Genomic DNA, 22,650 nt, shown 5'->3' on the forward strand with positions numbered 1-22,650 from the left:
CAGGTGGTGCAGGCATTCCCTGCCGCCTGGTTCGGGGTCCGTCCCTTCCTCAGCTCTGAGTCAAGACACCTGAATAGGGGTCGGGGATGTAGGGGGGAAGGTCCCCTATATGTTCTCCACTTCCACATTCTGGATCCCAGAATGGACAGCTAAGGAAAGACCCATTTGGACGTCTTTGCATAAATTAGGTCAGTGCTCATTTTGAGACTGGCCGTGTAGGGGAAAAGTTCAACTGAGAGGGACGGAAGGGACAGGACGCTGTCTCCTATTACTAACGTCAGTTCGGGCTTCATCCCTAACAGTCAGTGGACAGCAGGCTCCGCACAGAGCACTTCACGTCCTGGTCCCGTCAGTCCTCACAACAACCCGAATATGGCAGGCACTTCATGCCCCAGTTTGCAGATGAGAAAACCAAGAAATTCCACCCGAGCAGCCTGACTCCAGAGTCTCGGTTTTAACAACAGGACAACACAGGCTCCCTCAGCCAGTCCTCTACGGGTTTTGTTTAAATGGTTCATTGAAAGCTGCACACAGAGAAGCCTGGAGCCCAGCCTCAGGGTCTGCCCAGGGGGAGAGCGGCTGTCTCGATGCCTCCTGTGCCCTCCTGCCCCTGCCACTCAGGCCACGCTAGAATGAGGGAGGTAAGAGCTGGACGGGGACTTCTAGAATCACCATTCCAGGCACAGAGGGGGCAGGACAGAGCAGAGCCACTGCCCTCACCCACAGGGACCCGATGGTCCCTCAGTGCCCTTCCAGTGTGGAGCTCCCGTGACTCGTGAACCCAGCATCCTTTGCAGCACTGGTGTTGTAGTCCCCCATCTGACAGTTTTCTCCATTCCAGGTCCTTTTCTTTGGCCAATCCTGCTCCTGCGCTCCAGGAGATGAATTCACCAAGGATAAGGACTGTGGCTCCCTTTGCTTCTGTGCCCGAGAACCTGAACCAGAGGAGATGCTCAAAAAATAAGTAATTATACTCATTGAAAAAGAGTAGTAGTGGTGGTCACATGTGGGTGGATACTTCAAGGTCATAGCAAGGACACTCCCACTCACCCCGTTATGTAGTTACCCTCATCCCCTTTCACCCTCACCTTATGTTGAAGCCCTTCTACTGCACACAGGAGCCTAGTTCAAACCTACCCTAAAGACACTCCTGGGGAAGAGAGGTGCATGTTCTTAGGCCAGGACCTCCTCAAGGTCTTTCCTGGAGATTCCAGGGTCAGACTAAGTGCCTCTCGAGAGGAACCATTAAGATAGGTAACGAGGTGGGATCCTGCCCTCCAGTCAATACAGTCACTGGGGCTAGAGAGGGCCCTGCTGGGCCATCTAGCAAGGCTGAACTCCCAAGCCCACCAGTGGGTGGACTGCAGCATCCCTGCAGGGGCCACTGGAGCGAGTAATTGTGAGCTGGCTGCAGAGAGGTATTTTGCAACTCAGACGAATTTCTTCTCTCTCATGATTAGGGTATGGCCCAGTGGCTGCCTCCCTGACCATAATCTCTGCTGGCACAGGCATCTCCAGGGCTGGGCGGTGCAGGCTGGGGAAGGAGCGCTGACCTAGAAACTGGGGCGCTTGACTTCTCCGCCTGCTCCCCACCACAGATTAACCATGACACCTCCAGCAAGGAGACTGGGTCCTCAGTTTCCTCATCTAGAAAGGAGTGGTTTGATTAGATCAGAGCATCCCAAACCCAACCACACCTTAGAATTACCTGGGAAGCGGCAGATTACTAGGTACCCCACACCCCCAGCACCGCAAAAGACAGGGACTGTGAGAGGGCCCAGGAATCTGCTATTCACAGGTTCTCCTGCATGATTTTGATATAATGTCAGGTTTGGGAGATCCTACAGATTGGATAGTTTGACATACTGCTTGCAGCTCTTAGGAGCAAAGATTCCAGTAAATGGAACAGCCATAACAAGAGGTTTTGGTGCTGTGGGGTTTTATCAGAGGGCAAGTGATCGGTAGTTTATTCATCATCATCATCATCATCATCATCACCATCATCACTTGCTATTTTTTTCAGTCTTGTTGAGATATAATTGACATATAGCACTGTATAAGGTATACTGCATAATGATTTGATTCGTATACATCATGAAATGTGTATTACAATGAGCTTAATGAGCATGCATCAACTCATATAGACACAAAACCAAAGACAGAAAAAAAGATTTTTTCCTGTGATGAGAACTCAGGATTTACTCTCTTAACAATTTCCTAGATATAAAGCAGTACTAATCATATTTATCATGTTGTACATTATCATTATATCGCTGGTACTTATTTATCTTATTACTGGAAGTTTGTACCTTTTGACTAGGTGTGTGCTCACTTGCCCAGTCGTGCCTGACTCTTTGTGACCCCTAGGACGGTAACCTGCCAGTCTCCTCTGTCCATGGGATTACTGGATACTGGAGTGGGTTGCTGTTTGACTACCTTTCTCCCATTCCCCCTGCCTCTAAGCCTCTGGTGACCACAAATCTCATCTCTTTTTTGAGGAACTTGTTTGTGTGTTTTGAAGCATAATTGACCTCCAACACTATGTCAGTTTCTGTTACAAGACACAGTGACTGATATTTCAGTATTTTGATCATCATCATTACTCTTTCTATTATTATTTCACAGCTGGCATTATTGTTAGGGAGGGATATGGTAGTGCCCTCATCTGTCTGTTTGTGTCACTGACAGGGCTCTGGCTTGGGGGAGAGGGGGGCTCTCTTAGCTCCCAGCTAGAGCAGAATTGGGAGAGAAAAGAAGGGAGGAATGGGCCGTCCCTGTAGGTGGGGCCTCTTGGCCAGGGGACCTTTCTTTCTCTCCCTACTGGGTGGAGTTTGGCTGGATGGGCTTTGGCACCAGCCTCAGGAGCTGGGAGAGTATCTTCCCATCCATATTCCTGCCCCACTTTCAGTCTCAGCAGCCTCACCCCTAGGGACTGACCCTTCTCCTCCTCCAGTCCCCACTTCCTCCCCAGGCTCCCTCAGTCCTCACCAACCTCATTCCTGAGCCTCACTAATCTGTTTGCCACCCTCTGCTTCCTTGCCTCGCCCTTGCACATGCCATTCTCTCTACCTGGAATGTCGCCCCCTTCCCCCACACCGATTCGCATTTCTGGGCTCCTTCAAAACCCCAGCTTAAAACTCACTGACTTCATTTAGGCTGTGATCTGCTCAGGTCTTTCCTCTTTGCCATGTACATTCGAAATAACAGAATAAGAAAACTGCCTCAGACTCAGAAAAGTAAGTAGAGATGACTTAGACCAGCTCTCTCATTTAATAGATGAGAAACCAGCCTGAGGCCCAGAGAGGTCTTGATTTGGCCGAGATCACACAGTGGTGAGATTTTTAAAATAGTTGGCTGCATAAGAGGCTTTCAAGTATTTTATGTGTTTATTTTATTTCCTCAGCACAGTGTTAGCAAAATGAGAGCAGAAACTGTGCTTCTGTTTTTATTTTTGTTCTTTATCTGCACTATGGTGTGTGTGTATGTGTGGAGGGGGCAACTGTAATATTTCTAAATCTCACAGTGGTACAGCCTTCTGCATATATTATTCGTATAATCTCAGATCAGGCCTGTGAGGTAGATAACCAAGGCCTTGCTATTTTACAAAGCAGGAAACTGAGACTTAGAAAGGTGTGACCCAGGAAGTTAATGGCAGAACTGGGCCTAGAACTCAAGTTCCGTGGCTCCCAGCATAGCTCAGGGCCCTGACACCCACGATGCTCTCCTGAGGTTCCTGGCTGGGACCTGGAGTAGCCAAGGGGGTGGTCTCTGCCGTCTTCCTCGTTCACTGTGCCTTCTTCACCTTGGGGTTGAGGAGACCTTGTCTTTGGCTTCCTGCCCCTCCTCATCCTGTCCCACTGCTTTCTCCCTGTGTCCCCCTAGGGCATGGTTGGCACATACACACATACACGTATATACCCAGAACTGCAGGTGTCTAGGGCAACAGACCACAGGGGAAACCACATCACCTTTGTTGACAATGGAGGGAGGTAGGGGGATGAGGGAGGTAGGAGGATGAGGAAGGAACTTGCTTAGTTTTCTCCACCTGCCTCTGTCCCCACAGTCATCTCGTCTGTCTCCCAGCTCGGGGTATCTGAACTGGTGTCCATGACCCAGCCTCTTCTTAATTTAACTCTGACCCAGGAGGACGTATGGCTTCTTCTCTCAGATCCTAAAATCCTGAGTGGGAGTCTGCCTAGCTGCACCCCGAAGTCGCACCCCTCCATCCTAGCCAGAATACTTACATAGCGCCTCTGATCCCTCCAGAGCAATGCAACAGACAAAGGTGGGGACCAGAGATGAGAGGACATGACTGGGGTCGGTGAGGAAGGAAAGTTGGCATGTAGAATGTCATTCCTTGATCAGCAGGGACCTCTAGTAACCAGGCTATACTGGAGGAGACCTGGCCACAACTTCTGCATTGTTTTGATCTGTTAAAAGAAACTGCACAGGCTCTGAATTAGGCACATTTGCGATTGAATCACTTACTGGTTCTATGAGTGCGTGCGTGCCCAGTCGCTAAGTTGTGTCTGACTGTTTGTGACCCCATGGCCTATTCAGTCCATGGAATTCTCTAGGTTAGAATACTGGAGAGGGTAGTCTTTCCTTTCTCCAGGGGATTTTCCCAACCCAGGGATTGAACCCAGGTCTCCTGCATTGTAGGCAGATTCTTTACCACTGAGCCGTGTGGAAAGCTCCAGCCTTGGGCAAAACACTTACTGAGCTTTAGCTCCTTAACTAAAACAATGGGGATAATAATGAGGTATAAGTGAAAGGGCCTTGAACAGCATGTGATACAAAAGAGCCGCTGGATAAATCCTAATTACCCTCCCTCTACTTCCTTCCACTTGTTATATCTGGCTCTATGAAACACTTTATTTGGAGTTGAGGATCTATCTCCCCTATTTATATTTCTAGTCCAAAGCCTATGCATTGGCATCTGATTCCAGGTTCAGAAACTGGAATCCAAGGCCCAACCCACCGAAGGAAGTGGCTGTCCGTCTGAGATCTACCCAGGCCAGGGATGAACACTTTCTGATTGGCCTTGTGGAGAGTGTGGGGGAAGTGCGGGTTAGGGGAGGGATTGTGGCTTCAGCTACCACATCTAGAAAGCTGGGTCAGGAGTGGTCCAGAGGCCTGAGGTTTAGACCAGATGACTCTGAATGGAGCTTTAAACCCTGGCACAAGGTGGGCACGCAATAACATTTGTTGAATAGATGAATGCCCTCCTCAATTTCCAGTTGTGTAACTTTGGTCAGGTTTCTCAGCCTTTATGAGCCGTCATCCGTACGTTAATCACAAGCATAACAAGGATTACTGTTACGAATAAATGATCTAATATTTGCCAGGGGGATGGCATAGGGCTGCTACACGGTAAACAGTAAAAGGTAGCTAAGCGAGGGAAGGAAAGAAGAAAGGGAAAGAGAATGTCAGGTAGCCCCAGAGCCCCAAAGAAAGCAGAAGGCAGCGACCTCAGGCTTTGTATGGCCAGAGCCTCAAGGAAGATACCAGGGAGCCAAGGCAGGTTCTATGAGACTCATCTCTTTTGCAGGGTGCTTAACTGAGCGGTCTGTGCAAAAACAAAACAAAACAAAACAAACCTCTCCACATGGTAACCAGGGTAGAGGAGAAAAAGGTAGCCTGCACTTTTCTGCCTCAGGTCTCTTTTCTGGAGACTCCCTAACACACCCCAGCAAGGGAGGTGTGACTTAGAAACTGGCTTAAGATTGGGTCATGAGATGTGGGTGGGGTGGTGGTAAGTAAAGGGACAAGAGAAGGAGGGGCACAGTCCAGCTTCTGGATGTAGGACTCACCTGCTGTCTTTCTCTCTGCCTTGACTTCAGGCAGGGAAATCTGGTGTGTGTAGAAAGCCATGTGCGGAGTACCGAGGGGACAGGCAGAGGTTAAGAGGAGATAACCTTTGTGCTCAAACCTCTTCGAACTCAGTGATTAGGTCAAAAAGAAAAAGAAAACTCACAAATACATGAATGATGCGCATGGTAGAAATGAGCAAACAAGGGCCTTATTTCAGTCCAGAAATAACTACAGGAGTCCTGGGGGGTGTCAGGAGGGAGCATTGTGAGGCTAAAGGAGACAGACAGCAGGGGAGAGACTGAGCATCTGAAGCAACCAAGCAATTTTTCTGGAGGCTCTGGGTATGGAGGCCGTGGGCACAGAGAGGGATTTGGTTTGGAAGCAAGGGCTGGGAAAAACACACCTGAGGCGGAAGAACATGTGTCTTTAAACGTCGCGAGAAAAAAGGTATATTGAGGTTGTTCAGCTGGGGGATGGTCCTTGAAGTCCATGAATCTGTTCCAATTTCAAAAATGACCCAGAGGGAGCCTGAATTCTGTGGAAGGCGCTCAGCAAGACACTACAAGGAATGCACCCCTGACTAAAGCAGTAGCTGGGCTCAGGGGATGTCCACTCTGGAACATTCTTCTTGGTCAGAAGGAGGAGAGAGCTGAGACAAATATACAAGTGGGTGAAGGTCAAAGTACAGAGGAAGACTGACAAGATGCTGGAGTGGAGTCCTTCAAGGAGAAGAAAGAATCCTTCTGACTATGGGAATCAGGGAAAGGCTCCTGGGGAAGATGGGCTAGACCTTGAGGATTAGACAGATTTTAACAGGAGAGAGGGGGGAGGGAGGACATTCATTTTTGGAGGGAATGGCGTGAGCCAAAGTAGGGGAATGGGAGAGCATGAGGACAGGAAGGGGACAGCCAGTAGCTCGGTTTGCCTGAAATAATATTAATAATAGTAATAACAGCAACTAACATCTAAGTACTTAGTACTAACATCTAAGTACTGAGCACTAAGTACCTCCAGGCCCTGAGCAGAACAGCGGAAGAGGTGGGAAGAGAGAGATGTGTGGCGCCATGTTGTAGGAGGCCTTCATGCTGGGAAAGGGGTCTGTGAGGATAAGTGAACAAGTGCAAAGGGGTTAGATCTGCCTGCTTTGTGAGCGCTGAGACCACGAAACGGCCTGAGGTAGGAGGCAGGAGCAACAGGTAGTGAGACTGGAGCCAGGTTGCAGGAACAGGGAAGCTATGGTCAGATATTGGACCTCAGCATGGCCAAGCTCTCCTAGGCCACTGCAACTCTTGCTTCTAATCTGACACGTCTCTGGCTCAGCCTCAATTTCTTTTTTTTCTGTAGCATCGTGGGACTCCAGGCTTCCCAGGATTGAGGGAAGCAGGATGAGGTCAGAGGGAAGCTGCCCTCTGCCTTCCAGGAGTGAGCCCCCCACCATCAGGGAGAGACCAGCGTTTCCTGTAGACTTCTCCACTTTGCGGGAGCCGCTGTGTCTCTGACCCAGCAGATTGCCAGAGGCACAGGGCTGACAGACCAGGCCGGGAAGCACAGTGGGGAGGTCCTCAGCCCCTGACCCCTGACCCTGACCTTCTGGTCTTGCTAACAGGGAGCGGGGCAGGGAGGGCTGCTGTGCAAAGCCAGCCCGGAGCTGAGTTTATTAGCTGAGGGAGGGCTGGAGGCGGCTACATTCCGACTCACAGACTGGAACATTTCTATGATCCGCTGTAATGCACTGGGAGACACTGGGCACATTGCTGAAGTTTGACTCATAGGGACCGGGAGGGGGAAAGTAAGGGGGGGGAGGGTGGGGGGGGGAGAGGAATGGGAGGAAGAGAGGAAGAGGAGAGGAGGGAAGGAAATCCCTTGAGAAATTTCTTTAAAAAAAGAAACTTTCAAAATCCGCACCACCCCACCCCCTTTTTCTTTTAATAGGAACAGGCTGGACCCTTCTATTCCCCTCAGCAGGCATGGTGCGGGGGGGGGGGGCATGGCAGAGGGGGAGAGCTGGGCAGTGATTCAAATCAGATCCTGGAACTTTCCTCAGGCACGTTGTGCTTGGGGCGGGGGCGGGGGTGTCCGTCTGGGATTCCTCGCCGGGACCGGGGACTCCACGCGCGTCCCGCGGCCTCCCGCCCCTCCCCGTGTAACTGCTGGCTGGTGGGCCGTGCGTGCTGTGCCTGTGAGCGCGGGGGTCCCTCCCTGCGGCGTGTCTGTGTAGACGACTCTGCCCCGGGCCAACATGGATGCGTGCTCGCGGCCCCGGTCGCCCGCGAGGGTGCGTGCGCTCAGGTATCTGGGTTTCCGGGAATTGTGCGCGGGTCGCTGCGCCGCGCGGCGGCCGGGACTTGGGCTGCAGCGCAGCGGCCGCGCGCGGGTCGAGGCCGCGTCCCCCGCGTTCCGGGTTCGGCGCTGCCTCCCCACGATCCGGCCGCGCGGGGTGTACGCCCGCCCGTCCGCCAGCCCGGGCGCCGCGCCGTGTCTGCCGGGTGGTGTGTCCCCGGGCCGCGAGCGCCTGCCCCCTCCTCCCCTCCCCCTTGGCCCGCTCTCAGACTCAGATAAAGCATTTCCTTCCATTGTCATCCTACCCGGCCGGCCGGGCTGCCAGGGCCCTCCCCCTCCCGGCCCCCTCCCTTCCTCTCGCCGTCTCACAGTCGCTCCGCAGCCTCCGGCGACCGGGGGGGATGTGAGGCCGGCGCCCCAGCCCCCCGCCCGGCCATGAGCCCCCCGCTCTGAGGGCCCCGGCCCCTGGATGCACAGCCCCGGCGCTGGTGAGTACTGGGCTGCCGCCCCCCGCCCGCCCGCCCGCCCCGCCCTGCGCGCGGCACCCAGCGCCGCCCGCCCGGGCTTGGGCTTGGGCTTGGGCTCGGGCTCCGGCTCCGGCTCCCGCGCGGGGCTCCGGGCGGCCCCGCGGGCCCAGCCCGGCGTGCGCCCCCGCGACCGTGCCCGCGTCGCCCGGCTCCGCGGGGCTTTGGCAGGCTCCCGGCCCGGGCTGGTTCCGGGGCCGGAGGGTTAAGGGCCTCCTGCGGGGCGCCCACATCCGCCCGCCCCGGGGCAGCGACAGGCCCGAGGGAGGGAGTTGGAGGCCCCGGGCCGCCGGTGCGCGGGCCCGGCGTCCCATCACCCCCATTCTCGGGGAGGACTGACCGGGGGACCCTGGAGGGAGGGACGGCCGCCGCGGCCCCGGGAGGGGGCGGTGCTCCCGGGCGGAAGGTTTGGAAGCGCTGGGCAAAGGGCAGGACCCGTTGAGTTGGGGCCACACTCTGAGTCCCGAACATCAGCGTCCCCAGCCCGCGGATCCCGGATGGACTTTACTCCGACCCCTCCGCTGGGGAAAGTGATCACTAGGAGGGAGGGTCTCTGACAGCGAGGTTTCTCTGAGCAACGCCCCCCCCACCTCCTTGCTCACCCATCTGGGTGAAGAGACACCTGTGCTCAAGTGAGCTGTGGAGGTGCTGGCGGGGCGCGGGAAGATGGGGACCGCAGGCTGTGTTCTGAGCGGTGGGGAACAGGATGTGTGCCCCCCAAACCTGGGGTCGGTTGGTCCTGGGGAGTGAGAGCAGGCAGCAAATCCGGCAGCTGGGCTGGGCTCTGATTCTGGGCCTGTGAACTAAGAGAGAGACCTCTGGGACTTGCAGGTCAGCCAGCACCCCCACCCCTATTTCCTTCTCTCCTGCTGCCCAAGCTACCCTTTTAGATCTGACCTGGCCAAACACTGGGGCTCCTCCCACCCAGTCCAGGCCATTCCCTGTCCCTGCTGGCAGTCTTGCATACCCCAGAGGCCTCCCCCTGCGTCTGGACACTGCCTGTCCTGCTGCTGCCCATCCCTCCCCACACCCTCATTCAACATCTGCTTGAGGCCCAGCTCTGCCTGCCCGTTTCAGTGGCCCTGCTGGGGACTCAGCATCTGGATTCATCATCCTATTCCCTGGACATGCACCTGGATCGATGAGGACTTTCCTCAAGACCCCTGCCCAGCCACAGGGTCGAAAGAAAGGAGACTGTGACTCGGTTTCCCTGCCCCCTAACAGTGGCCCATTTCTCCCCTGTAGGACCCCATAGGTCAGGTCCTCCAAGTGGCTTGGGCAGCCACACGCTCCTCTCATACCAACCCACTTGGAAGCTCCTTCTCCAGCCTCTGCAAGACCTCTTGCAGAGCTCATTGCTCAGCATCTCAACCTCGCTACTTTCTTCTCTCTGTTCCTTCTACCCACTGAATTAAGAAGTAATGTTCCTCTTCCGTGGAGTCACTTCTGGGGAAACGAAGGCACGAAGCAGTCTTGCTGTGTTGTTCCCAGTGAACCTGAACTGGAATGAGGTCCGGGACCCGCTGGGACTCTTTCTCGGCCTTTAGTCCCATGATGTTTCTGGACCCCGCCAAGGCCAGGCTCAGAGCTGCTTCTTGATATTACCCTTGGAATGGCCCCTGGGCAGTGTTCTCCTGAGGTCTCTGTGTCCCTTAGCCTGAGCCCAGGAGTGGGTGTCTTTGGCCACCAAGTCTTAAGCTGTTATCCTGCAGCTGGGAAGGTTGCATTCAGGTCTTACACTGACTGTTCCAAGAATCTAAACTGGTCACTCCACTTTGACACTTAAGCTCAGTTTCCCCATCAATAAAATGACCACAGAGGAGGAGAGGCTGACAATAGGAGATGGACTGCTGTCCAGGATGGGGGCTGTTATGGCCCCCATTTCCTTCAGTAATAGTGGACCCCAGCTTTCATTCTATTCTGGGAACGAGAGTTGGAACTTCTTTTCCACCATCCGCTCTTCTATCTGGATAGAAAGCCCTTGGAAATGAGAATCTCACAGGTGACGGGCATGGGGAGTGGGTACCCTCCTGGGGCTGCAAGTGTTCTTGCCCAAGGCAGAAGCCTGCGTAACCTCCACCACCTCTTTGCCTTCCTTCTCCTGGCCTTTCGTTTTAAGACCTGGTAATTTTGAAGTTGTCAGGGGTCTGAGAGAAGATAAGCTAAGGTAAGGCCCAGGGTCACCCAGCCAGGGAATGGCAGGCCAAGTGGAGCCAGGACCAGACCTTCTAACTCTGCCAGTGCCCATTCTCCTGGCCTTCTCCTCCCTGGCCTGACTCAGGTCCCACCCACGCCCTCGTCATTCCTTGGCCTGACCTGTCCTTAGGCAGACCTGAGACTGGGGCCTGTGGTGGGGTGAGGGGTACTGCTGGAAGCAGGGCCGAGGTGAGGCATGGGAGCTGGCATCTGTCTTCCCAAGGCTCTGGGACTGTCGTTTCTGTGTTGGATTTGTTCACTAGATGGGGCACTTCCTCTGGGGCAGGAAGCTTTGATTTCCTGTGGTGGGGGCGCTGGTAGGATTAGGAGTGGGGAACTCAGCTCTGGGCCATCCCTGATGTTGTTTGGAACCAAAAGGAGCAGTTTTCTGCATAAGGCAGGGGAGGCAGGAAGGAGAGCTTCGGTGAGGAGGCCCCGGGTAAGGCCAGAGAAGGAGGCCAAGAGGGTAATGAGATGGGGAGGCGGGGCGGCGGTGGGCAACACAGCAGGAAGCCTGGTCAGCAGGTGACCCTGCCGGGTATTGTGTTTCCCTGTGATATTTCCCCCTGTTTCTGTGGCAACCTTCCCAGGGGGACCCAGGCCTTGGAACTGCAGGAAAGTGCCCCCAGACAGCCCTTCCTTAGTGGTCTGAGTATTAGGAGGAGTCCTTAAATCTGGCCACCTCCCTTACCATTTTGGCTCCCAGGGACCAGGGCTTGGGAATCTAGGCAAGTAAGCTGAGCGAGCGTTGGGGGTGGGCGTGGGTGGCTGGGCTGGGTGGAGGCCCTTTTGTATCTCCTGGTAGGGGAAGCAGAAGAGAGGCTTTGCTGGATTTCTGGGGTAGGGGGCTCTGTGCCTCTCCTCATCCCATCTCTCCACTGTCTTCCAGCTCTCCCCCTGTGAAAGGGAACTGGACACCATGCTGCCTGGGGCAAAGGGTGGTGGGGGGAGTGGCAGAGGCGGGAGAGATGTTTTCATCAGCAGAGCATAGCTCCTTTGGTCCTGCACCAGTTCCCAGAGGCCCAATAAATTCAGGGTAGTTTCTGTTTCGTGTGGATCAATACGTGATGGGTGTGTATGCACACTGAATGAGTGGTGGGGGGTCTGCATGTGTGCCCCTAGGCTTGTATGTAGAGGTGGTGATTCCGTGGCAATTTGCAATCCATGTGGTGGCTCTTTGTTGGGTGTCTGGGGAACACGCACACATATAATATGGATGTGTGTGGTCTCTAGAGTTGTGCACCTTTGCACTCATGGCTCTGCGTGGGGTGGATGGACGTGTTTGGAGGGGATGTATGCCTGTGCAGGAATGGCTTTTTTTCTTTTTTGAAGTCCAGGTATTTGCTGGAAAGCATGCTTATCTCTCTTCAAATGCTGGTTCCCAGGCCACTTGCTTTAGAGTTCAGGACCACTTGGAACTGCAGGAAAGTGCCCCCAGACAACCTTTTCCTTAGTGGTCTGAGTATTAGGAGGAGTCCTTAAATCTGATCACCTCCCTTTCCGTTTTGGCTTCTTAGGACATTTCCAATTCCAGGTACATTTCAATACCTGCGAATGTATTCAAAATAGAGATCCTCAGGCTCCATTCCAGACTTAGAATCTGCAGGGGTGGGGCCTGGGAGTCTGGATTTTAACACGTGCTTCAGGTGATCTGGTGCCAAGTCGTGTTTGAGGATTGCTGATCTGGGCCAACCTCTTCAGTTTTTCCTTTGAGGAAACTGAGACCCGCAGAAGGTATGTGGTTTGTCCAAGGACACAAGGGTAATAAGACAAGAACCAGGACAAAATCCAAGCCTTTCAACACCAGTCCAGGACTCACCCATGCTCCTCTGGGTGTGCGATTGTGTACATGTCCACACTCAGTGTGACACCATGGACCAGACAGAACTGGAGTGGATGCTCACTGGCCTTGACCTTTTCCCTGGGGTCCCGGGCTTCCTGACCTTGCTTTTCCTGTTACATCCTGGTCCTGTGGCTCATCAATCCTAAAAGTGACGTTGCCAACCAGAAGGCCCCCTTTGCTGTGCCAAGCATTCAGCTATTTATTTACTCATTGGGTGCTTACTGAGCCTTGCTGTATGCCAGGTCCCGGGCACAGATACACAGTGATCTCATAGGCAGGGCGTCTGACCTCAGGGAACTTCCACTCTAGTGGCGGAGACGGCAAGACAAGTAAGCAAGTCAAGAAATGAGTAGATACATCTAGTTACCATTGTGATGAACCCTAAGAAGGAAATGAACCGGGCGCAGCAACAGAGAGTAACAAGGAGGGACTTCCTTAGACAGGGAGGCCAGGGGAGGCCTGCCCGAGAAGTGACATGGATGCCTGCTCTCACCTCCCCACACTGGAAGTGAGCCCTCAGAGCTTCTGAGCCATGCTTGGCAACCACCTGGATCCAGATGAGGGACCTAGGCTGAGGATTGGAGCCCGAGGGCCAGCCTTTGGCCTGGCATGGAAGACATCAGGGTCTCGGCTCTTCAGGCAATCCACAGAGGCTGATGGAAGGGGAGAGGAGGAGGGGAGCTGGACAGGGCTGACCTCAGGCTGCTTCGGGACTCGGGGGAGCAGCCTCTATCCCTTCCAGGGGCTGAGTCCAGGGCCCCCTGGATGTGTTGGGTGCCGGGGAGGCCGCAGCAAAGTGCCACCCCGTTCCCGACCCTCCTGCTTCACCTTCGTCCCTCCTCATTCCCTTCCTCCCCCTCTGGCCACCCTGTAACTCCTGTGCCAAGTCCTTCCCTTCTTGGTCTAGCCTGGCTGCCTCTGTGGCCACTGGGATCTATTTACCTGGTTCAGGAGTCACCGAGGAGAGAGGGGGATCCTACTTAGAGAGGACTTGGGCCCTGGAAGAGAGGACACACCAGAAAAAAGGACTGGGGCCAGGGCCAGTGTGAGGACGGAGCAAAGTGAGGGCTGAGGCTGGCCGAGTAGGGCCTGGGGCAGGAGAGAGAGAAGAGGAGACCTTGGGCTGGGCACTGCAGAGCCTCTCCTGGGCCCTTGAAATCTGCTTCTCAAACCGGGAGAGATTATTCTGTGCACGGGGTGGGGTTGGGAGGCATTGGGTGGGGGCGGCAGAAGACAGCTAGAAGGCGGTGCCCCTCTGGTCCCCCTGCAGGCCTGCCCCTTGGGCCCCTTCTCAGAAAGTTACCTTTCACGTCAGCCAGCAGCCTTCAGACCCTCTCGCCTCCAGCCTCTTCTGGTAGGTTTTCCTCGGGGCCTCCAACCACCCACCTGGAATCCTTCCACCCTGGGCCTCCTTTAGGCTTCTGGTGCACTCACTCCCTGGACTCCTGTGTCTTCCCGGCCTTCCGCCCAGGATAGGGAGAGGACGGCTCATGAGGAGGGCCCTGGGCTAAACTCACCATCCCCACCCCGTCACCAGCCACTTCCTTTTTTCCCCATGTTGCCTGCAGGGATTGGAAATCCTGGTGGGCAGAGACCTTGGGCCTTCAGGGAGAGCCTGGCACCCTGGAGGGAGCGAGGGGGACCCCGTACCCCTTCAGGAGTCCAGCTCAGCTCCCTCCCACCCCCAGGAGGCCAGCTCTGGCTCCTGCAACCCCCTCCGCCAGCACCCCCAGCCCTTGAAGTCCTATTTCTCCCTCCCCCGCTGCCAGGATGACAGGGAGAAGCAGGGCAGGCTGGGAGTCACAGGTTCGGAAAGAGTCGGGGTGGGGGAATTCGGCGACTGGGGCGACGGGGCTTGTAACCGTGTTGTTTTGCTTGCCCCACAAACCTGCACGGGCATCCGCTGCGCCCTCCTGGGCGTTCAGGTTGTGGAACTGCTCTCAGAATGACAGGCTGGTGGCACCCGGATGGGGCGGGGGTGGGGGTGGGGTGAAGGGGGGAGCCCCAGGCAAGGGGGAGCTGGAGGGTTAAAAATAGCAGCAGCCGGGTTTCGGTTAGCAAATGTGGAGGCGGGGAGCTGGAGGCGGGGCAGGCGGCAGGCCGTGTTTGCCCGCAGCTCAGGGCTGTGTTTCCCCTGGGTCCCAGGAGTGAGTCACGGGTGGAGCTGAGGAGGCGCGCTGGCACAGCCCCCCACCCCCGCCCCACCGGGCGAGGGGCTGATCCCCGACTTCGGCTCCAGGGCACTGGAGGGCCGGCCTCTCCCTTCCAGGCCTTCAGAGTCATCTGGAGAGTCCGGCCATGGAGATGGTGTGGTAGTGGGGAAGAAACCATTCTCAGACCAGAGACCTGGGTTTGAATCCCAGTTGAATAGGCTGAGGAACCTTGTGCAAGGCTGCCAAGGACTCTGTCACCTGATTTCCTAATCTTTCAAGTGGGGATTTACTCATATGTGCCTGTCAACCCTCAGCAGATTCAAATGCACCCTGCAGATGTGAGTGATCACCTTCACTCTCCTGGGCCCATCGCAGAGCTTGCAGAAGGGCCCTCCAGTGAGGGCACAGGGAGTGATGTGGTAGCGTCCCTATTTTCTTCCTGCAAAAAACCAAGTGTAGCCCTCTCTGTGCCTTGGTTTCCTCATCTCTGTAATATGAAAGTAATAATTGCTTCAAGCTCCTTGAGTTGCTCTCAAGATTCAAGTAAGTAAGACTAGCACTGTGCCCGGTATGAGGTCAGTGCACAGAGAACATCATCACCATTATTGATGTTATTGTTAATATTTTTGAAAGTCAGGGGTAGGGAATGTTAAAGACATGAAGAACAGAAACTGGGCTCAGCCCCAGTTCACAGGAAAAACCAGGCCAAATTCACAGATTCCTCCACCCATAAGGGCCTGGAACAGCAGAAGTCTGTAGCCAGAAGTCACAGGGTGGACCCCTTCTCTCTTTCACTCCCTCACCCCCGCCTCTCCCAGTGAGGCAGGATGCAAGGGACCCTAGGGCCTCACTGCCAGCTGGCACTGGGAGGGTCTAGGATGGGACTGGCCCCGATGGCCCTGCTGTGCAGTAAGTACCTTGCCAGCATCTGCCGGGGTGACCTTTATTTTAGCCCCTCCCTGGCAACTTTAAAGAGGAGCATGAGGCAGGGGAGGGATGAGAAGGTCAGTGATGTCAGCAGTCTCTATTCCCAGCACAGCTGCCCTGAAAGAGGCAGGAGGCATTTCTTTCAGGAAATAGTCATTATTCAGGCTGCAGGCATCCATTGAGTCAGTCCTGACTTGGTGCCCAGGCCCGTGCTTGGCCTTCTGTGTGCTTCAGGGTGAGGCTGAGGATCCTGGGCTATAGATAATGCAGAACCCCAGAGGATACGGGGTCCAAGAATATGTGGAATCAGTGAGAGCCCTGTGTCCTAGTTCTCACGGGATCCAGAGCTTACATGCCCATTGGCAGTGCCATCTTGATAGTACATGGGTATATATATATATATATATATATATATATACATATCAATTCTGTTTTACTGTTACAGAGGCAGTTCATGAACCTTGTAGATAGTCAGACAACATAGATGAACTGTTGTCTGACTATCTACAAAAAGGTGAAAGAGTAAGAAACATCCAATCCCAGCAATGGGAGATCACTGCCACGGTCCCTCTGAACACCTTTCCATCTCCTGCCTTCATGTGTTGTGCATTTTACCAAAACAAGACCACACAGCGTATGCCATTTTCTCAGTCAGTGATCTATACCTTCCACTACAGTAAATTTTCATTTCATCAAATTCCCAGTTGGCTAGAAATTTTCCAAGACAGCTGGTTGGCCCAAATCAGTACCCAGGACCATGCATCTGGCATTTGAATTCCCTGAGAGCTGTGCGTGCACCCTAGCTGGATCTGTGGTCTGGAGAAACCCCAGCCGAGCAAGCCTGAAGGACAGCCCTGGCCGCAAAAGGGAATTGTGTCACCTGGAGAATCTACCCGCCACCTTCCAAAAATAACAGGCGAAATGAGTGGGATTCTGGGGCTTAGCTGGGATGGGGATCTGGTATTTAACTGTCATGAATATTAATGTGGCATCCTGTGAGTGCCAGCATTCATAGCTTGTTACTATTCATGGGACTCATATCCGTGATGCCCCAGGCCACTGGAGCAGGCCAGGGTCTCCACCGTGATCTCTGTTTCTCTCCGGACATCCAGGTTCAGCGGTGCTAACGGCTGTTTGCTTGTGTTCCTAGCCCCCAGGAGCCTGCCCTGAGGATCGTGGCGGTTTAGTTGCTAAGTCATGTCTGACTCTTGCGACCCCATAGACTAGCCCGCCAGGCTCCTCTGTCCATAGGATTTTCCAGGCAAGAATACTGGGATGGGTTGCCATTCTCTTCTCCAGAGGATTTTCCCAACCCAAGGATCAAACCCAGGTCTCCGGCACTGCAAGCAGATTCTTTACCCCTGAGCTACCAGGGAAGCCCTGAGGATGGGGGCTCTCTTTTGCACGCGGGGCCCCCTCCACCCCTGCCCATGGCCTGCCGGAGTGTGTAAGGCCTGGGCAAGAGAGGGAGAGAGAAGAGAGTATCCTCTCCCTGGGTATTTACTTCCGAGTACCTGCTCTGTGGGTGTCTTGCTTGGGTTATGTAACCTGCATTTTAGACAGGGCCTGACGGTTTCCAGAGTGCCTTCACACAGCGTTAGTCCTCCGAGGCAGCCCTAGGGGGTTGCTTGTTTAGTTATACGCTGGCTGGGGGCAGCTTACAGAAAATGATAAAATTGTAACAAGTACATTCAAAAAGCAGGGAAAATGAAAAGGATGAAAAAGGAAGTGAAGATGGGTTGGGGAGTGCCTCTTGGAGGCCTCTTGGAGGCACAGGCAGAGATGGTCCTGTCTTTATTTTTGTTGTTGTCTTCTGGACGGAGTTCCGGCATTGTGGGAACATGTGAGTTACGCCCAGGCCTTCCGATGCTGGGACCACGCTCTGTCAGTGACCCCCAGGTGGCCTCACCTCACCTCGGTGGATGGGGCTCATTGTACACACCAGTATAGTGAGTATGAGCTTAGATTCTGGAGTCCCAGAAGCCCCACTTACCATCTGTGTGGCCTCGGCAAGTTTCTTAACCTCTCTGAGCCTCAGTTACCTCCTTTGTAATTTGAGGATGGTAGCAGTATTGACCTTATAGGGTGGTTGTGAGGACCGAATGAGATAGTACAAGTCAGATACTTAGCACAGTAACCAGCACCCAGTAAGCATTCAGTACATGCTTGTTGATCATTACTAATATTACTAGTTACTGGTAATAATAAAATAATAATGATTGATATTAATATTATAACTTAAGCTTTTCCCTGGCAGTCTCTGGAGTGGGCTGAGTGGCCTCTTGGGTGGCATGGGTGGAGGAGCCAGAAAGGCATAGCTGAGAGAGACAGAACTGGCGGGAGGCAGAAGTGGGGTGCAGAGGGAGGCAGGGTCTGCCAAGGAGGGCCCAGGAGCTGGGGGATCAGTGAGGGCAAGGGAGTGAACACAGACCTCAGAGGGGAGAAAGGAGCAGCTCTGAGACAGCCCCAGGGCGGTGACCGTGCTTCCTGTTGGGGCAAGCGCTGGCCCTTGAGAAAGACTGGCTGGGGCTGGCAGCTAAGAGGGAGCAGCTGGTCTCAGTGGGGCACCAGGGGGTGGGGGAGGGGGAGAGACAAAGGCAGAAGCTTGACAGAAACTCAGCTCTTCTCCCCGAATTACAGATGGGGGCCCCATCTTGACTGCTCAGGTTGTTTTGCTTGTGATAGGAAAGATGGTGGGCAGACATCGTGGTGAACTTCCTATTTCAGGGATTGGCGCTCCTAGAGCAGAGGGCTGAGGGTAAGTGGCAACTTTGGTTTCTGAGGCCTTTTGGGACCTGAGAAAGCCTAGGGCAGTCTGGACGAGGGGGCCTGGCCTGGGACTGGCAGAGCCTGCTGCTGAGTGAAGCCACACACCCTGAGCAAATGGTTCTGCCTTCCCCTTCCCACCATCACAGAGAATAGCCAGGGAAGACTGGGTAGTGGTCCCGAGGCCCTGGGAGCAGACCGGGTTTGGAGAGACTCCCAGTGTTCCTTGCCAGAGGGCAGTGAGATACCCCAGAGGGCGCCAGTCCCAGGAACCCCCAGCCCCTCAGGACTCAGAAAGGCCCAGCTCCCCTGCCTCAGGGTGGTCTCCATCCCCCAGGAGAGGCCACAGAAGGGACTGGACCCTGGGGCAGGGACAAGAAGCCAGAGAGGACGCCTTCCCACCCCCAGGGAGCGCAAGCTGCCGCTGCCATGGTTACATCTGCTTCCTGTTTGATTCATCTCAAACAGCAGAAAGGGGGGTGCCGGCTCCCAGCGCAGGCCACTGCTGCGTGGGGCTGTTTACAACAGTCGCATGTGGGATTCCCAGAAAGAGACTCCAAACCGGACATCCTGCGGCTGCAAAATACCCAGGTGTCAAGAGCTAAAAATAGCTGCCCCAGGGCCCCAGGCGCGGGGAAAGGGGCATGCTTGCTGCGGAGGCGGAGGTGGAGGGCCGGCTTTGCAGCCCTCACATCCAGCCTCCTGCCTGCCACACAGCTGCGGAGCCTGGGAGCTTGGGCCCCCAGCCTTGGCCTGACTGGAGGCCTTTGTCTGGGCAGGCCCGCGTCCCAGGCCGCTCACCTGGGAGCCTCCGCCCCAGGCCCGCCCGCCTTCCTGCCTGCCTGGTGGAGCTTGCTTTGAGACGCTAATGAGAAAGCCTCAGAGGCCCTTGGGAGCATCTAAGGAAGGGACAAGGGAGGATACCCGAGAGCCTGAAGATGAAGGCGGTGCTCGTCCAAGTTCCTGCCTTGTCAGTTGCCAGCCCCTGTTCCTATCTATTGTCCGAAATCATCATCGCTTGGCATCTGCAGAGTCAGCAGTTGGTATCTATCTGTGATCTGGGAGGACTGTCTTCTCTGGGGCCTAGAGATGGGACAGGCAGCTTCCGCCCTCTAACCTGCAGCAGGACTGGAGTCTGCCACCGGTTCAGGTTTCCTGGGAGATGCGTGATTTTTATCTTTCCCTGTGCCCAGCCAGGTCTTGCATTTGCTGTCCACCCACTAGCCTGTAGAGTTGAGGTGCTGGGGAGACACAGCCGTGAGTGTTGCTTGAGGACATGGATTCTGGAGCCCATTTGTCTGGCTGAAGTCCCAGCTTAGCCACTTCCCTGTTATGTGCCTCCAGATGAGTTATTTAATACTGCTGGGCCTCAGTTGACTAATCTATATAATAGGGATAAAAATAGTAACCACTGCATAGGTTTGTCATGAGGGTTAGATGAACTAGCAAGCGCAGGGCACTTAGAACAACTCCTGGCACATAGTAAACTGCTAGTTTACAAAAGTTCAGATGGAGAAGAAAGAGAAGAGCCTGTGTTGGGAGAGTCAGGAGATAAGAGACTGGACAGAAATGCATCTGGGAGCAAGTGGACTGGGAGACGAGGGGAGTATGCATACGGGACCAAACACTGAGATGCTCATGCCAGAGGGTGGCTGCAGGTGAGTTCAGGGGCAAACAGTATGAATCACGACCCTGACGGGGAGTACCTGCCATGTGCTCCGTGCTTCACGTGCAGCGTCTCTCATCTTAGATGACCTCTTCCTGGTCCATATTCTTATCATCAAATTTCAGAGGCACAGCCAAGCCTTGCCCAGGCTGCAGCGTGTCCCTGGCTGTCCCTGCCGGTCACTGAGGGAGTCGGAGCGTAGACACCAGGCTATCTGACCTCAAAGCCAACGTCCTCCGTGCTGCGAACCCTCATGTCTCTCACTTCATGGGGCTGGAGTTCCCAACCAGCTTGCAGTCCACTGGGGTCTGGATAAATCTGAGTAATAAGCAGCTTGGTGCCAAGATCATGAGCAATAGAATTAGTAAGTAGCAAGAGAATTTCTGGAAGGGGAGCATGGGGGACATAAGAAACTGTTAAATGGAGTTGAGTCTAAGGAAGTCCTAGGGAGTTGGATGAGTGAGAAACTTCTAGTTTCATACTTTGGGGGGCTCTTTGAAGTGTTTTTAGTGTCTACAAGTCATATACTTTTCAATTTTTGAAAAATCGTGGGCTGTCTGGAGTTGAAAATCCTGAAAGTGAAAGCCAGGTTTTATCCACTTTTCCACCCCTTTGAGCCCGAGACCAGTGCCCTCACCGAGAGGTGCTTAGTACCTGCTTTTGGGATCGACTTGTTGGGTTTGCCTCCCCGCACTGGTCTGGCCTGGTTGTACCACTGACCTGCTGGGTGACTGTGACCTAGCCCCCCTCCCCTATCTCTTTCCCTTCTCTGGGAAGTGAGAGTGTTGCCTGCACAATCTCTGAAGCCTCATCAGCTCCTAGCATAACACCTCACAGTCCTCACTCTGTGTCAGGCAACTGTGACCTTCTCTCTTCTGTTTATTGATTCTTGGACCTTCTTGGCCATTTCACTCCCAGCTTTGCCTTCTCTGCCAGCCCCCTGCAGAGTCGAGCTTTGTCAGGGGAAGCAGACCTGAGCTGAGGGGCCTGGGGGAGGGAGGGGGGAGAGTCAGCCCCGGACTCGGACTCGGGGCTTCGCCTTGTGCCTGCAGGGCAGGGATCTGCCTGCTCTTCCTTTTTCAGCTCCTCAGGAGACCAGGGAGGGGGTCTCCTGGTGGGTCTCCTTTGCTTTGACAAAGACATGGGAAGCATTCGGAGGGGGCTTGTGGGTGGCGGTGCTCTTGGGGAAGCCCTCCCCTGACATAGGACTGGCAGCGCTGGGGAGAGCAGGTGGTCATGCTGAGCTCGGGTTTCCAGTCGCATCTGCTGGGCAGGTGAGGACCAAGGGGAAGCAAGGGAGGAGCGGGAGGCCAGCTTGTACAGGTGCTCGGGAACTGGAGCGCTGCATTTATGTCTGCACTGGAGGTGGCCGGGGGCTGGGGCGGACCCACTGGGGCAGAATTTCTGGGTAAGATCAGGTGTCCAGTTGGGGAAGGTAACTTGATGGGAACTTCAGCACTAGGTAAACCGTCTCTTCAGCCTTACTGCAGTTGCCTCCAAAGAAGGTAGGAATAGGGGGAATGACCAGGATTCCAGAAATGAAAGCTGTCCACACAGGCCTGGAGCAGTGTGGAGAAGGGCCAGACCTATGCTGTGTTTTCCATCCCTTGGGTCCATTCACTCCTGATTGTATTTCACTCGTGAAAGTGTCAGTCACTCAGTCGTGTCCAACGCTTTGTGACCCCATGGACTGGCCCTCCAAGCTCCTCGGTCTATGGAATTCTCCAGGTGAGAATACTGGAGTGGGTAGCCATTTCCTCCTCCAAGGGGCCTTCCTGACCTAGGGATCGAACCCAGGTCTCCTGCATTGCAGGCAGATTCTTTACCGCCTGAACCACTAGGGAAACCCACATTTCACTCCTGATTGCACCCAAATTAGTGACAATAGCACTGTGAGAGGGGCTGATGAGAAGGGCCCCCAAATTCATCCCCAAGTCTGATATGCCAGATGGTCACTTTGCAGTTTCAGGTTAGCCACTGACTGGGTGCCTTTTCTTCTCTCTGGGACATAGGAGAGCAGCTCCCCAACAATTATCTGTGTTGCTGTGGACTCTTCTGAGCCGCTGGTCTCTCAGCATGGACCCAGGGGCTTGAGAGAAGCAGAGCTCTTTCCAGGCATTGCTTCTGAAATCCACCCCTGTTGGTAGGCAAAACACACACACACACAGCTTTTCTAAACAGAGTTTACATCACATCATCATCACAGAACGTCTCTTCTGAGCCCTGTAACAAACACTACGGAGTTCAGGGCCATTAGTTTTGTCCTCTCCAGAGGGAGCATGGTGTCCGGAACCCGTGGTTACAGGGGAGTGGGGTGCAAATAAGCTGGCTGTGCCCCCACAGTGCGTGCTGCTGACCAGCCCTCAGGCGGGAACCGAGGGCTGTAGGGGACAGTTCCCAGCAGCAGGGACTGGAGGCACAGGACTCTATGGTCTCTGGGCGCGCAGCCAGGAGCCTAGTCTGGAAGCCTCTCTCAGAGAA

At 54.6% G+C, this 22,650-nt stretch overlaps 1 protein-coding gene across 7 annotated transcripts in view; it reads left to right on the plus strand.

Moving 5' to 3' along the window:
• Positions 1–304: 304 nt before the first annotated feature.
• The window catches only part of HDAC7 (histone deacetylase 7), a 44,099-nt gene continuing 21,753 nt past the window's right edge, over positions 305–22,650 (plus strand). For 2 of the 7 annotated variants that reach the window (XM_081589120.1, XM_081589122.1), the window contains exons 1-2: positions 305–641; positions 842–964. Coding sequence is in view for 3 of the 7 variants with exons in the window: in XM_081589117.1 (XP_081445243.1) it covers positions 8,058–8,103 (46 nt within the window). In the remaining 4 variants the exon portion in view is untranslated. Of the gene's footprint in view, positions 642–841; positions 965–7,146; positions 8,104–8,434; positions 8,583–22,650 lie in introns of those variants that run through there. The other 5 variants (XM_081589118.1, XM_081589119.1, XM_081589117.1 and 2 more) reach the window with 4 other exon arrangements.

The sequence above is a fragment of the Giraffa tippelskirchi genome, chromosome 4, assembly GCF_054371585.1.
Source record: "Giraffa tippelskirchi isolate mGirTip1 chromosome 4, T2T-mGirTip1v1.2.pri, whole genome shotgun sequence".
Classification (NCBI taxonomy): Eukaryota; Metazoa; Chordata; class Mammalia; order Artiodactyla; family Giraffidae; genus Giraffa; species Giraffa tippelskirchi.